Raw genomic sequence first — 15,958 nt, 5'->3', positions numbered from 1 at the left:
GAACTGCAACCTGACAGAGGAGTTCCCCAAGTTCCTCTAACTGGTCTCCTCCAGTGGTAGATCTTGCACATACCAGTGGGTACCTGGCCCAGGTTGACTTTGTCCACCTCTTGTCCTGGCAGGAACGGTGTCCTGTCCCAACCGGCCCATACCTTTTCCATTTCTTACTGTTGGGTGTTGTAGTCCATCCACACCTGGTGCATCCCAGACACAACTCTCACATGGTTCACAGGAGCCAAGACCCATCCCAGCCCATTCTATGCCCCCTCTCTGACTCTCATGAGTACTAGTGGGTGTTGGAGTCTAGCCCAATCTGGCCCTCCCCATACCCAGGCCACATCTGTCCCGAGGCAGATGGCAGCCTTGTTCAGCCCAGGACAATGCACCGATTTTGACTCTCACATTCACCAGTGGGAATTCCAACCCAGCTGAGACATCCCCTTAGCTCCCCAACCAGGCCTATGCCCAACCACGGTTCTGGCACATGCCAACAGGGATTACTCTTCCATGTAGGTGAGCCCACATGTCCCCCTGCAGATTCTGTCCCCAGAATTCACTCATATATTTGTCAACTTGATGGCCCAGCCTCACAGTACCTGTTCCCTTCTCTGACACTCTGGTGGGTTCCATGTTGTAACCCTTCAAATAGAGTGGCCTTGTCCATGGAAGTTCCAGAGAAGTCATTTCTCACATGGGCTTGAACCCTAAGGTCCCTGCTAATCCCCACCTGTGCCATCTCCCAGACTTCCTCTAAACGCAGACTTCCTCTAAACGCACACTCCCAGGTTCCCCAGAGCACATTGCTGGGCTGCCTGCGGGCTTTCCCTGGGTGCCAGCAGGCTTTAGACAAGGATCCCAAGCGTTGAGCCTGACCTGGCCCGAGGGTCCAGCACCTATGCCTTCGGCTCAAACTCACCTAGGCTCCTGCACATGCCAAGAGCCGCTCGAGAACCACCCACAGTGTGATTGCTGTGGATAGAGAAATTTCTTTGTTTGTTTCTTTTTGTGGATGGAGAAATTTCTTGGGCCTTGAGTCTAGACAGGCTCAGGATTTGCCCATTACTTGGCAGCTGTGGACAGAGCTAGGATTCCACGCATTGAGCCCCCAGCCTCAGCAGTGCAGCTGGAAGGATTGAGCACCCACACCTCCAGCTCAGACTCAGCTAAACTCCCACCTGAAAATATAAATATTTTAACAAGTAACAATACTATTCTTCTTATGCTATGAAATAGTTCTATAGAATGTTGTTTTATAATTAGTGGAGTTAAGACATTTGTCAAAACCTATTACTTTGGTTATAGAAGTAAATATGAGAGTTCTTTTTTTACAGCAGTCATTTTTCAGTGAAGGCCTTGATTGAAAAGCAGTTAAGCACGATATCCTCAAGGGCATGTGCAAGTCATGTAACAAGAACAAGAAATACCTGTGTGTATGTGTGTATTTGCAAATACAGCTTGTCAAACCTTGTTTTTGTTCTGTTTTAATTGGAAAGTCAGATATACGGAGAGGAGGAGAGACAGAGAGGAGGAGAGACAGAGAGCATATCAAATGTGATTCAGGCTTTTGTTTTATTCTGAATGTCAGAAGATGCAAAGAATACAAAAATATGTGTGCTTACTTTTTCATTTTATTTCGAGTATTTGTAGCATTACCTGTGTGATAGTTGAAGTTGTAAGTAATTAGATTCATGGATCTGAAATACAAACAAGGGTCTGGTCTGGAAGTAGTTAAACGAGCAAGCCACCAACATGTAATTCCAGTTGCCAATAGGTTCTCCATTATCGTGGGGTAAGGAAAAAATATTATATGTAGAAATCATTTGTGAGGCAGTAGTTTCAAATCAAAGAAGAAACACTGAGAGAACACAACTATCACAACAGAGAAAAAAACTCAGTCTTTAGAAAAATGTTTTAAGCAACCATTTAAAAAATATTTATTATTTTGAAAGAGTTGCAGAGGAGGAGAGACGCAGAGCTTTTGTCCACTGTCTCACTCCCTGAATGGCTGCAGCATCCAGACCAGGCTGGCCAAAATCAGACCCTGGAACTGGGTCTGGGTCCTGCTTGAGCAGTATCAGGAGCCCAGGTTCTTGGGCCAGCTGCGGCTGCTCCCAGCATGCCTGGGAGGCCCATGTTGCTAGTGGTGGGTCAACCTGCCCCACAACACTAACCACTACCACAGTAATTTTTAAAATCAGAGATTTTTCTTTATGATACCTTGGAAAATTAAGTACATAATTTGTCCTTTTCTCTTTAAGATTGAAGAATTGGAAGAAAAACTTAATGATGCCCTTCACCAGAAGCAGCTGCTAACACTGAGGTTAGACAACCAACTGACTTTTCAGCAGAAGGATGCCAGGTAAGAAAAACTTAAAAAAGCAGCACTATTTATTCAGCAGTGAGAAGTAGTTTCATTACTTGTTTATGCATATGATTGTAAAATAAAATAGAGAAGTGTTAAGTAGAAAAAGTAATTTTCACAAACTATTTAAAATAGATTACTTGTTAACAATACACAGAGTACAATCAGTGTATAGAGAAAGCAAACTTTAATGAATAGAAATAAACCAGAAAGTGACAAAGGAAGCTGTTTAAGCTCACCACCACTTAAATTGCTGTCTGGATTAACCTTTCTTCATTTACCATAGACACATGCTGTCTCATGGTGCACTCGTCTTTCTTTTAGCTTGAACTACTTTCTGTGTTACTACTATGTTTTGCCCAGCTCATCTGGAGTCCATTGTTTACCTTCAAATACACCTATGTCATTTGTCCTTATTATATCTCTGTAGTATAATTAAAACTTAATAAACAATGAATTGTGAATAGATAATGTGTTGTTTCTATAAAAACTATCAATGGATCCTTTAAGAAAGATTAAAAAAAAATGGATCTGGCACAATAGCTAAATTCTTACCTTGCAGATGCCAGGATACCATGAAGGAGCCAGTTTGCCCCTGGAAGGGTAGTGGAAAATGGCCCAGGGTCTTGGGATCCTGCACCCTCGCGGCAGACCCAGAGGAGGCTTTTGGCTCCTGGCTTCAGATCATTACCCCTTCCGCTGTTGTGGTCATTTGGGGAGTGGGCTAGCAGATGGAGGATATTTAGGTCTCCTCTCTGTAAGTCTGATCTGCCTTTTAAAAAAAAAAGGATTCAAGAAAAATAATTGACTACAAAAATCATCAAACTAAATGTAACAAGATCTGAAGATTGGGGGACCCAGAGTGGTGGCCTAGTGACTAAAGTCCCCGCCTTAAATACGCCAAGATCCCATGTAGGTGCTGGTTCTAATCCCGGCAGCTCCACTTCCCATCCAGCTCCCTGCTTGTGGCCTGGGAGAGCAGTCGAGGAAGGCCCAAAGCCTGGGGACTCTGCACCAGCACGGGAGACCTGAAGGAAGCTTTAGATTGGCGCAGCTCCGGCTGTAACGGTCACTTTGGGAATGAGTCATCAGTCAGAAGATCTTCCTTTGTCTCTCCTCTTCTTTCTATACATCACACTTTGCGATAAAAATAAAATAAATCTGTTAAACAATATTTGAAGATTGTGGACAAAAAATCAAATCTACTGTTTACATCTTCTCAGATTTCTTCTAATTTGTCTCAAGTTCCCTGCCATACTAGAAAATTTATGCTTGGCAATTAGGAACAATAATTGTATTAGTATTTCATCACTATGACATTTTTTTAAAAGATATTATTTATTTGAAACCCAGAGGTACAGAGAAAGAAAAAGAGAGAGAAATCTTCTATCTTGGTTCACTCCCTGGATGGCTGCAGCAATGAAGCTGGGCCAAATCCAGGAGCCAGAAACTTCTTGTGTCTCCTCCATAGATAGCAAGTCCTCAGACGCTGGGGCCATCTCCTCCTGCTCTTCCCAGGGCCTTAGCAGGAGCTGGGGCAGAATGGTGCAGCTGCAACACTGACGATCCGACGTGGGGTGCCAGCATTGCACGTAGTGTCTTTACCTGCCAGTCCATGATGCTAGCCCCTCCTGTGACATAATAATTAACACGAGTACTTAAGAAGGGAAGGAGATTTATTTCAGTTCATGAATCACAGTGCAAGACCGAGTGAGCCACATAGACTGCCTAGTGAGTCCAGAGCATGACAGCAGTGGAGTATGCACAGAGTAGGAATCGCTTGGCAAGCCAGGAGGCAGAGAATAGTAGCCTATCCTGAGTGAGGGGCTTATAACTAACCCTCTCTAGAGAACCATCTTTCTGAAATATACCCCCAGTGATCTAAGACCCTCCCACTAGAACCATTTGTAAGTTCTCTAACAGGATCAAACCTCTACTTGCTTAGTACCATCTGTTCTTGACTTTGTGGCTTAACCATCTGCATGAGTTTGAGAGCCACATAATATCCAAACCATTGCGATCATTTACACTGAAGAAGAAGGCTTACTTGTCTGTAAATTAAAAATCAGGACTATAAAAAAATGCTTATTTCTCGGCCCAGTGTGATGGCTCAGGGGCTAAATCCTCATCTTGCAAGCGTTAGGATCCCATGTGGGTGCCAATTCATGTCCTGGCTGCTCCACTTCCCACCCAGCTCCCTGTTTGTGGCCTGGGAAAGCAGTAGAGGACAGCACAAAGCTTTGGGACCCTGCATCTGTGTGGGAGACCCAGAAGAGCCTCCTGGCAGGCAGCTCAGTTATATCCACTGTGGCCATTTGGGAGTGAATCTTTGGATGGAAGATCTTTCTCTCTGATTTTGCTTCACTCCATAAATCTGGTCTATCTTTCCAATAAGAATAAATAAATCCTTTTTTAAAAAGAATGTTTATTTCTGTGTTTTAGCAGTAAATGTGTAACGTGGGTATCTTTTTCTCTGGTAAAGCATTATGGATTGATTCAGCTGCCACCTGTAATGTCAGAATCCCACGTGAGCCTAGTTCAGGTCCCGTCTGCTCCACTTTCGGTGCAACTCCCTACCAATATACCTGGAACCCAGTGGGGATGGCACAGGTACTTAGCCTCCTGCCACCCTTGTGAGGGAACGCAGTGGAGATCCAGGCTCTTGGCTTTGGCCTATCGCACATCTGACAGTTGAAGCCATTTGTGTGTGAACTGATGGATACATGATTCCTGTTTCTCAGTTTCTCTCTCTCACCCTTCCCTGTAACTCTGCCTTTTACATAAATGAATAAAATGTGTAAAAAATGATATATTTTTAATGGGGGCCCGGCGTGATAGTCTAGTGGCTAAATCTTCGTGTTACATGCACCAGGATCGCATCTGGGCATCAATTCATGTCCCAGCTGCTTCACTTCCCATCCAGCTCCCTGCTTGTGGCTGGGAAACAAGTAAAGGATGGTCTAAAAGGCTTGGGACCCTGTAAGACCTGGAGGAAATTTCTGGCTCATGGCTTCAGATCAGCTTAGCTCTGACTATTGCAACCACTTGGGAGTGAATCAGTGGATGGAAGATCTTTTAACTTCTCTCTGTATATCTACCCTTCCATAAAAATAAAATAAATATAAAAAATATTAGTTGGCCACCTATTAGCCATTGTCATACTAAATCAGTGGATCTCAAACTTTAGCATCTATCAGAAACACATGAAGGGCTTATTTAACATGATTACTGGGCCCCACTTTCAGAAGTTTTGATTTTGAGTGTGTTCTGAAATTTGAAATTAACATTTCTGTAGATGTTGTTAGTCTAGGACAATAGCATAAGAACCTCTGTTTAGGTGTGCTGCACTAAACATTATCAGCTTGGTGGAGCTGAAAGAACAGTTATGAAGCAATTGCAATAATGTTTTCACTGGATGATGCTGGTAAAAAGTGTTGGATTCTGAGTATGTATTTTGTTAGTTTTTTTATTGTTGTTATTTCCATGACATAGTTTTGTAGATATAGGGGTTCCACATTTTCCCTCCTTTTTCTCTTTCTCTATTGACAGTAGACTTGATAGTGAATGTTGATAGATTAGATAAGAGATTTAACAAGGATTGCACTAATACTTTGTCCTGAATAATTAAAAAGTGGAATCTAACCAGCTAAGGTAGGAGAAGCCGGAGTAGAAAGAGCTTCTGAATCAAGACCGGCTCTTCAGGCCTGTGCAGTGGCGTGACTTCCGTCCCTCTGCAGTCAGCACCTGCGTCCCACGTGGGTGCCAGTGTGAGAGCACCAGCTGCTCTCCTTCTGGTCCTGCTCCATGCTGATGGCCTGGGAAAGCAGTGGAAGACCCAGAAGAAGCTCCTGCTTCCTGGCTTTGGATTCACTCGGCTGTGGTCATAGTGACTTTCTGGAGAGTGAAATAGTAGATGGAAGATCTCTTCTGTGTCTATAAAATTTTCCTTTCAAAGAAAGATAAGTAAGTCTTTAAAAAAAACAGGGATTACTTTTGAGGTGAATTGTCTTAAGAGAATCTGTTTTGACCCATGAAAAGTTGCATCTGGAAGTACAAATCTGGGGGCCATTAGGATGTGGGCAATATTTAAGTCATAAGAGTGGATGAATTTCCTGAAGAAATGAATATAGACAGAGAAGAACAACAAATATTCCAACATTGACACAAAGGAGACAGAAAAGTTGTCATGGCACAATAATAAGGTGAAGAATTTGAAATCCTGGAAGGAAGTGAATCAAAGGAAGGAAAGATCAGCTCTGAGAAGTGCTATCACTCTGTCATCATTGAAGAAATTGAGAACTGATCATTGAGGGGCTGGCACAGTCTCTCAATTAAGAGTCTCATGCTCTACTGACTGAGCTAGCCGGGCACCTATAGTCTCTCAATTCTACCTGCAGTGCCAGCATCCTATAGGGGCACCGGTTCATGTCCCAGCTGCTCTAATTCCATTCCAGCTCCCTGCTTGTGGCCTGGGAAAGCAATGGAGGGTGGCCCAAAGCCTTGGGACCCTGCACCCCCACTTGGGACACCCCAAAGTAGCTCCTGGCTTTGGCTTTGTGTGGCTCAGCTCCAGTCATTACAGCCATTTGGGGAATGAATCACCAGAACAAAGATATTCTCTCTCTCTCTTTCTCTCTCCCTGTTTCCCTCTCTCCCTGTCTCCCTCCCTCCCTCCTTTTATAGTCTGTAACCCTGCCTTTCACATACAAATCAATGTTTAAAAATATTGATCCTTAGCATTCTAGATGGTATTGGTAACCTTTGGATTCCCATAAAGAGGGTGGAAACTTGGTGGGCATGAGTGTAAGAGCAGATTGGATACCTCTTGTGAGCTGTGCTTCTCTGGGAGGAAACAAATGAAGGGTCAAGAGTTGTACTCTTGTTTATAATAGTAATAGAATGCTTATCTGTTGATGGGCGATGTGATACCCCAGGGAGATCAGCCCTTCTTGCTCAATATCTTTGGGTAGGCAACTAACAGTAACAATATCGTCAATAAACCTGTTTTTGAGAGTGATGACTACATGGAGATTGCTATTTCAAAGCCTCATTGATCAGATGAATACTGTGTAAGGCAGCTTTTCATTGTGACTAAAATATCTCTGTGCCAGCACTGTGGCATAGCACGGTAAGCCTCCACCTGTGGCATCTGCAGCACATATGGGTGTTAGTTCAATTTCCAGCTGCTCCAGTTCTCATCCAGCTGCCTGCTGGTGCACCTGAGAGAAGCAGCAGAGGCTGTCCCAGGTGCTTGGGTTCCAGTACCCCCATGGGAGACTCTGAGGAGACTCCAGGCGCCCTGCTTCGTCCTGGCCCTGTCGCAGCCATTACAGCCATTTGAGGAGTGGGACAGAGGACGGAGTTTCTCTCTCTGTCTCTCCCCTGGCTCTTATCTTTCAAACACGCACATACCTGAGATGCTACTTCGACAATAAAGGTTGCTTGGTTTCCAGTTTAGAAGCTCATGGGCCACAATCTGGTAACTCAGCCTTGCTAGTGACAGCAGGAAGTGGTGGCAGCTGCGAGGAGAAATCAGCCCAGGAGAAGGCAGGAAGTGCAGAGGGGCACGGAAACACACCTGTGCTTGACAGTGGGCCCCTTCAGGAACTGTCCTGAGGGCAAGTGTGTGCTGAAGATTCCCATGAGGCCCAGCTCCCTAGTCCCAAATTAGGTAAAGTTACCACCATTAATCCACTAGCATTCATCCATTAACCATTATTAACATAAGGCTTTGCTATAAACAACTGCATGAGTTGCTATGACCAAATCCTGCTGAAGCCATAACAGATAATTTGTGGTAATTCAGTATTGCCAACTCAAAGAAATATTTCTCTTTTTTTTTAAACAAAAGATTTATTTATTTTTATTGGAAAGGCAGATGTACAGAGAGGAGGAGAGACAGAAAGATCTTCTGTCCAGTGATTCACTTCATAAGCAGCCGCAACGGCTGGAGCTGAGCTAAGCCGATCCAAAGCCAGGAGCCAGGAGCTTCTTCCCGGTCTCCCATGTGGGTGCAGAGTCCCAAAGCTTTGGGCTGTCCTCAGCTGCTTTCTTAGGCCACAGCAGGGAGCTGGATGGCAAGTGGGGCAGCCAGGATTACAACCAGCGCCCATAAGGGATCCTGGGCATGCAAGGCAAGGACCTTAACCACTATGCTATCGTGCCGGGCCCCAAAGAGATATTTCTTTTTTTTTTTTTTTTAAGATTTATTTTATTTTTATTGGAAAGTCGGATATACAGAGAGGAGAGAGAGAGGAAGATCTTCTGTCTGATGATTCACTCCCCAAGTGAGTGCAATGATCGATGCTATGCTGATCATTGAGGCCAGGAGCCTCTTCCGGGTCTCCCACGTGGGCGCAGGGTCCAAAGCTTTGGGCCATCCTGGACTGCTTTCCCAGGCCACAGGCAGGGAGCTGGATGGGAAGCGGGGCTGCCGGGATTAGAACCAGCGCCCATGTGGGATCGTGGGCGTGCAAGGTGAGGACCTTAACCACTGCGCCATCGCGCCAGGCTCAAGATATTTCTTGAAGTACATTAATCAGAGATAAATAAAAATTAAAAGGTAGGGTCTGGAAGCAGATACATAAAACTTAAACCTTATGTAGAAGAAATGTATAGTTTCATAATTTGCTTTTCTACAAGTATTTGTTAACATAAATATGTTTTGTGCCTATATATTTGATCATTTGTATAAAGCTGCTGTTTGGTATTTAACTGGTTAATTAAACAAACATTTAAGTGGAGCCAAAAAATACTTTTGGACTTCTCATTTCCTAATGTTATTAACTATCAACAGGATCCGTGAGAAAAGATTTTTAATGGTTGTCATAAATTCTCTCCTAATAGAAAATACCAAGAGCTAATGAAACAAGAAATGGAGACCATTTTAGTGAGACAGAAACAGCTGGAAGAGACAAATCTTCAGTTACGAGAGAAAGCTGGAGATATTCGTCGGAACTTGCGTGATATCGAGTTGACAAATGAGCAGTATATGAAACTAAAATCTTTTCCTGAAGATCAGCTTTCTATTCCAGAATATGTATCTGTGAGTAGCTTGTATTACTAACAACATAAAAGGGAAAGCCGTGTGTATTTTGGACTAAAAATTGCCATATATGTAGTGACCAGTCCTTTTTAAATACCAACTGACAAAGCTGTTTTGTAGCTGCAATCTAAAGATGATGGCAGTATGCAGAAATCTAGCTTTTAAACGGCCTTGACCTTTCTTCTCCGAAATCTAGCTATAAATAGGACTCTGAGCTTCATGGATGATTTTATCATGAGCTAGTGATTCGTAACACTCTCAAACTGAAAGCTTTTGCAGATAAAAAGCATTAGTTGTTTGCTGGGATGTGTTACATAGTGAAGGAGAGTGGAGCTGGTATGATTATTAAAGGGACGCAGTGATGGAGAGCTTTGTGGGAAGACATTGGCTCGGGTTCGCTTTGTACGTAAGGAAGAGGTCACAATGTGATGTGTCAGTGCACGGTCCAGAATCTGGATTGCAATGGTGGTTATGTAAACGTACACTTGGGATTTTTATCTTGGCAGAGTTCTCAAATTTTTGGTGTAGGCATCCCTATACACTCTAAAAATTATTCAGGGCTCCAAAGTGCTCTGTCATTATTAACTATATTAGAAATTAAAGCAAATTTCTAAACAACAGAATGCATAAAAGCACATTTCATGATGAGGACCAATGATGTCATCACATATCATGTAGCCATTAGTCATTAGAGAATGAATAGGGGCAAAAATGATATTTTTTAAAGATTTATTCCCCCCAAGCTGTAGGCAATGGCTTAGTTTGCATTGTACCTAGGCAAATGTTACACTGCTAGGAGAAATGCAGCTAATAACTGGCGGGCATGCTAGAACTGGTCCGTCAAATTTGTGTTAACTACACCAGTGTACCAACATAGTCATCTGTTCTATTTAATTTTTTGAAGATATGTGGTGGGGCTGATGCCAGCACAACAACAGATAAGGTCTAGAGGCCTACACATGAGTGTTCCTGGGGCCTGGGTAGGCTGGCAGGGTCCCAGGCTGCACTGCACACTGCGGAGAACCTTGCCAAGCATGGGGAGGGCGGTGGTTGGGTTGCTCAGGGAAACAGGTCTGGAAGGAGGACATGACAAGTGAGGAGTGACTTCTGGGCGACTTCCACCAACCCAGCTACTGCACTTGTGGGTATGCAAGGGGGCTGAGACAAGGTGATTTAGAGGAGGAAAACTGGAGGACCTTTTGGAGCCAAACCAATACACCCAGCCACATGGGAGACCCGCGCTGAGCTTGTTGGTATCAGCGCTGCTTACCAGCACACACAAAAGCCATGGCAGGGAAGGGGGAGCCTGCCTGGTAGGGCTTGACCACAGTACCTGTTAGTGAGTATTGGGGCGGAGGGTGGATCATATTATGCTGGGCCATAACACTAACCAGTTCATGAGAAAACTGGATCTGGGAGCAGGTTCTGTGGGGAATCGCCACTGGCTTACACCTGTGGGACTGTCACCAGCTGGTTTGTTCACGGGCTAGGGTGGTGATGGGCTATGACCATGGAACGCAACAACACTCATGGATACTGGGGTTGGAAATAGACCAGGCTGGTCCAGGCTGTAGCGCCCTCAGACACATCTAAGAATTGGGTATGGGATGGGCCAGGCCACGGCATCCACCAACATACACAACAGCCAACACTGGCGGGCAGACGGACAGGTAAGGACCTAGCACCCATTGGCACTTATGAGATGTGGGTCTGGAGTGAGCCTGGTGGGGGAATTTGGTCAGCTCCCCTGGTGGTCCATCACTTCTGCTGGTGAGCACGTGAGTCAGGGCTAGGTGTTGGTCAGGCCAGGCAGGGCTGCTTCATTTGTCAGCAGATGAGTGGGTTGGCTCTGTAGGAGTAAAACTTTGAAGCACCAGGCAAAACAGTAGCACACTTGATGTGTTTAGGAAATTTGCAGACAGTGTGGAATGGTCAGTAGGAAGTAAGAGGGATGCTGGACTGTCAAGGGTTGCTCTCTGAGTTACTGATCGTCTGGCCTTTGAGGTAACCTGACTGAACATTAATAAAGCATTAATAAATTACTAATGGTTAGGGTTAATTAATGACTATTTTGTTTTAGTTTTCTAAATACTTCCTTGTATTGTGATAAGTAAATACTGCAAACTGGTACATTTTAATTGTAACTTTGATTTCCTGACTTGTTTTTTGAGGTTCGGTTCTATGAACTAGTGACTCCACTAAGAAAGGAAATACTTGAACTACAGACGAAGAAGAATGAGCTGTCGGAAGAACTCAGTGCAAGCCAAGGCCGGCTGAAACAGCTCACAGAGGTGCGTGGTCTGCTCACTGCGGAGACGAACTCTCCACTGTTTTTCACTGCGGAGTTCAGGATTAGTGAGGAGAAATAGAAGAAGCAGCAGTAGATGATTCGTTCTGTGTAGCACTCATTGCATACGTAGCGTCCCCTGGGTTTCTCAACCCTGAAACCATGGGTGGTAGGGTAGGGTCTTAGGAGCTCACTGAAGGTACTGTTTCCACATTAATGACAGGTCGGAAAATTGTAACTAAGGGGTACTGACTGCTTCCATTTTTCGTAAATAGTAAGAAAGAGATTGAATTGAAAGTTGTCATCTTAAAAATTGGCAGGTCTAGAATCCTGAGCTATAAACCATTGTTGAGCATTTTTTTATACCTTGCTTTTCGTAATTCATTACTTTTATTTAGTTTATAATAGTGACTTCTCTGAAAATTGCTTTGAAACTACTGAAATGAGCCATTTGTGTGTCAGAGTTGGTTTAGTGTTGAAGCCTCTCCTTGTAGTGTTAGTCTGTCAGGAATTGTAGATAAGAAACGTAGGCAGGACCTGCTGAGTCTCTGTCAGGCACCACGAATAAAAAGGAAAATCCCTTTGGCTTTTAATCAGGGGTGACTCATAGGTTGCTGATTTATTTTGAACAGCCCTCACTGTTCCCAATATGTAGGTAGTAATAACACTTAAGTTTCAGAGGTGCCTAACCTACATGATAAATTATATGGTCATCATACTTGCAACTCATTTACAGAAAAGTAGGTTGTAATATTGAACAAATATCCCAGAATTCTATCCTATAATTTTAGCCTGCTACGAAAAAAAAATGGTAGATTGACTCTTGCTATCATGGAGCACTTAGAAATGGATATAAACAAAGAATTACATCACAGAGAGAAATTAAGCAAAGTCTTATTTAACAAGAGGAAAAATTCAGAAGATCTGGCTTAGACAGATTAGGGTTACTTTATCTTAGGCACCGTTAGCGTCTGGTTCTTTTGCTCTCTGAAGCATGTCGAACAAGGTTAACTTTTCAAATACTGGAAAAGGTAAACAGTATTTGAAAGGCAAATCCATGTGGGGCATAGGACAGATCTCCATCTGCTGGTTCGCTCCCCATGGCCTGCAGCAGCTAGGACTGGGCTAGGCCAAAGCCAGGAGTGGCCTTCCGTGTGTGTCTTCCGCCTGGGCGGCAGGGGCCAAGGCACTTGCGTCATCCTCTGCTGCTTTCCCAAGCGCCTAACAGGGAGCTGAGCCAGAACCAGAGCAGTAGGTCTCACCAAGTCAAGCCAGCACCAGTCAGTAGCTTTTGTTGCTATTCAAAGACCTTTTATATAAGGATGCGATGATAAATATAATATTTAACATTGTGAGAGATTTTGTTGCATATTGATAATAGAGGTTTATTTAACTTTTTAATGGTTTCTTAAATGTACACTTGTGATATTATATGCTAATTCAGTGGTGCTGGCTTGAGTTCCATCTCTGAAACTTGGCAACCATCTGATAAACTTAGATTTAGGGGAAAAAAAGTTCCTGTCTCAACAGTTCTTCATCAGTAAAATGGGGATGATAATAGATAACACCTACTTACACGGTGATTTGAAGAATTAAATGTGTTTGATAAAATACAGATTGTGCGTCTGTTATGTGACAGGCATGATTTTAGGTACCTGGAGTGTAGAATTTCCTCGTGAATTGATGGACTTAGAAGAGGGGCAGAAGTCAAGGACCTCCGGGGATTTGTGCCTGAATAACTGGAAGGAAGGAATTGTGCTGAATAGAGATAGTTATGTCATGAGACAAAAGACTTTATTGTGGGGCCGACAGGGACTGTGCTGCACAGGTTGAGCCACTGCCTGTAGCGCCAGCGTCCCATATGGATGCCAGTTGGAATCCTGGCTCCTCCATTTCTGATCCAGCTCTCTGCTAATGTACCTGGGAAAGTAGTAGAGGATGGCCCAAATCCTTGGGCCCTGATACCCACAAGGCCCCCAACAAAGCTCCTGGCTCCTGGTTTCAGCCATTTGGAAAGTAAACCAGCAAATGAAAGATCTCTTTTTCTCTCTCTCTCCTTCTATTTCTCTGCCTTTCAAATAAATCTTGAAAAAATAAGAATAGCTTTAGTGCGAAAGAGTATTTGTTAGATATACAGTAAATTTTATGGATGTGCAAATCTGAGCTAGATACACAGCTGGAATCTTAGGCAAAAAAAGAAAAGCGTCAGTGAGGTGGAGAGTGTGGAGACGAGAAGGGAGGGGAAGCAGAGAGAAGCAGAGGGAAAATCACCAGTGAGAGGGAAGCCGAAAGCCTTTCACTCCTGTGAGTCAAGAAGAAAAGGTGTGTCGCGGAATGGTGGTCCACCGTTTCAGATGTTATTGGTGAGTCTGCTTAGCTGAGAATCGGCCGTGTATTTTAACAGGGTCATTGAGAATAAAAATAGTTCTGGTAGAATATTGGAGTCAAAAATTGATTATAGGATCCAGCACAGTAGCCTAGTGACTAAATCCTTGCCTTGCATCAGCTGGGATCCAATATTGGCACTGGTGTGTATCCCAGCTTCTCCACTTCCCTTCCAGCTCTCTGCTTGTGCTCTGGGAAAGCAGTAGAGGATGGCCCAAAGCCTTGGGACCCTGCACCCATCTGGGAAACCTGGAAAGGTTCCTGAGTTCAGATCAGCTTGGCACCGGCCATTACGCTCACTTGGGGAGTGAATCATCGGACAGAAGGCCTTCCTCTCTCTCTCTTCCTCTCTGTGTATCTGACTTTCCAATAAAAATAAATTAAAAAAAAAGAATTTGTGAATTTTAAGAAAAAATTTTAAAGGTTTACTTTATTTTTTTATTGGAAAGGCAGATACATAGGAGAGACAGAAAGATCTGCTGGTTCACTCCCCAAGTGGCCACAACAGCCAGAGCTCAGCTCATCTGAAGCCAGGAGCCTCTTCCGGGTCTCCCGCTTGTGCAGGGTCCCAAGGCTTTGGGCTGTCCTCGACTGCTTTCTCAGGCCACAGGCACGGAGCTTGATGGGAAGTGGAGCTGCCGGGATTAGAACTGGTGCCCATATGGGATCCCAGCATGTGCAAAGCGAGGACCTTAACCATTACGCTATCATGCCGAGTCCCACTTCTCCACTTCTCAGCCCTCCATCTTCCCTCTCCTTTTCTCTTTGTCTCTGCCTCTTTCTTGCTTTCACTTGTGAGATAACATATCTTTAATTTTTGTTATAGTTAGGGCTTATTGCTCCACTAAATAAACTTCAGGAAGTGAAAAGCAGAGGACTTTAGTTTACAGAAATATAAACAAGCATTGTAACAGTTTATCTACTGGCCTTTTCTCCCATTCACAGTAAATTTCAAAGTAATCACAGCCCATTAAAATTCTAGTAGAGCAGAGGAATCCCTGAGCCTATGGGACTGTATCATAAAAAATGAAAAAAGTAAAAAAAAAAAGTTGCTACATAAAAAAATACTCTTAAAAGATGTATTTCATTCTTTTTATGGAAACTTAGATATACAGAGAAGAGACACAGAGAGGAAGATCTTCCGTCTGCCAATTCACTCCCCAACTGACCACAATGACCGGAGCTGAGCCGATCTGAAGCCAGGAGCCAAGAGCCAATTTTAGGTCTCCCATTTTGGTGCAGGGTCCCAAGGCTTTGAACCATCCTCTACTGCCTTCCCACGCCACAAGCAGGGAGCTGGATGGGAAGAGGAACCACTCAGATTAGTACTGGTGTCCATATGGGATCCTGGCTTGCACAAAGCAAGGACTTCAGCCACTAGGTTACTGCAACAGGCCGTAATAGTATAACATTCTTAACCATTAGTTTAACAGAGGTTTAGAACAACTCTGACAAAAGTGTATTTGCAGCAGCACTGATCCACATGGCCTGTTAATCTTTGAAGGAAAACCTAACAAGCCAAATTACCAGACTTTAAAGAAAGTGTAGTTTCCAGAAAACTTTGTGAGTGTCATTACTTTCAGTTCTCACTATATATAATTATTGAATTGATGATAACACTACAAAATGCAGGTATAAAACTGAAATTTCATAGTTGGGGAGACAGTTTTGCCAACAGAGGAAACAGGAGATTTAGGATGTCAACTTAGGTTCTAAACAAGCTTATTATAATAGTAACTACAAAGTGCTAGGAAGAAGTTGCTTCTGGTCGTAATAAAATGAAAAATTATTATGTGAGCCCAGCTGCGTGGCCTAGCAGCTAAAGTCCTCACCTTGAACGCGCCAGGATCCCATATGGGCACCAATTCTAATCCCGGCA

At 43.7% G+C, this 15,958-nt stretch overlaps 1 protein-coding gene across 1 annotated transcript in view; it reads left to right on the top strand.

Moving 5' to 3' along the window:
• Nucleotides 1-15,958, top strand: part of PIBF1 (progesterone immunomodulatory binding factor 1) — a 207,868-nt gene that overhangs the window by 30,429 nt on the left and 161,481 nt on the right. Inside the window, exons 4-6 of the mRNA XM_040991299.1 lie at nt 2,259-2,359; nt 9,209-9,407; nt 11,579-11,698. Of these exons, the coding sequence (XP_040847233.1) occupies nt 2,259-2,359; nt 9,209-9,407; nt 11,579-11,698 (420 nt within the window). The remainder of the gene's footprint in view (nt 1-2,258; nt 2,360-9,208; nt 9,408-11,578; nt 11,699-15,958) is intronic.

Source organism: Ochotona curzoniae, unplaced genomic scaffold, assembly GCF_017591425.1.
Source record: "Ochotona curzoniae isolate NIBS_2020 unplaced genomic scaffold, NIBS_Ocur_1.0 contig_64, whole genome shotgun sequence".
NCBI lineage: Eukaryota > Metazoa > Chordata > Mammalia > Lagomorpha > Ochotonidae > Ochotona > Ochotona curzoniae.
The sequence above is the reverse complement of the archived record's forward strand: the minus strand, read 5'-3'. Positions and strand labels throughout refer to the sequence as shown.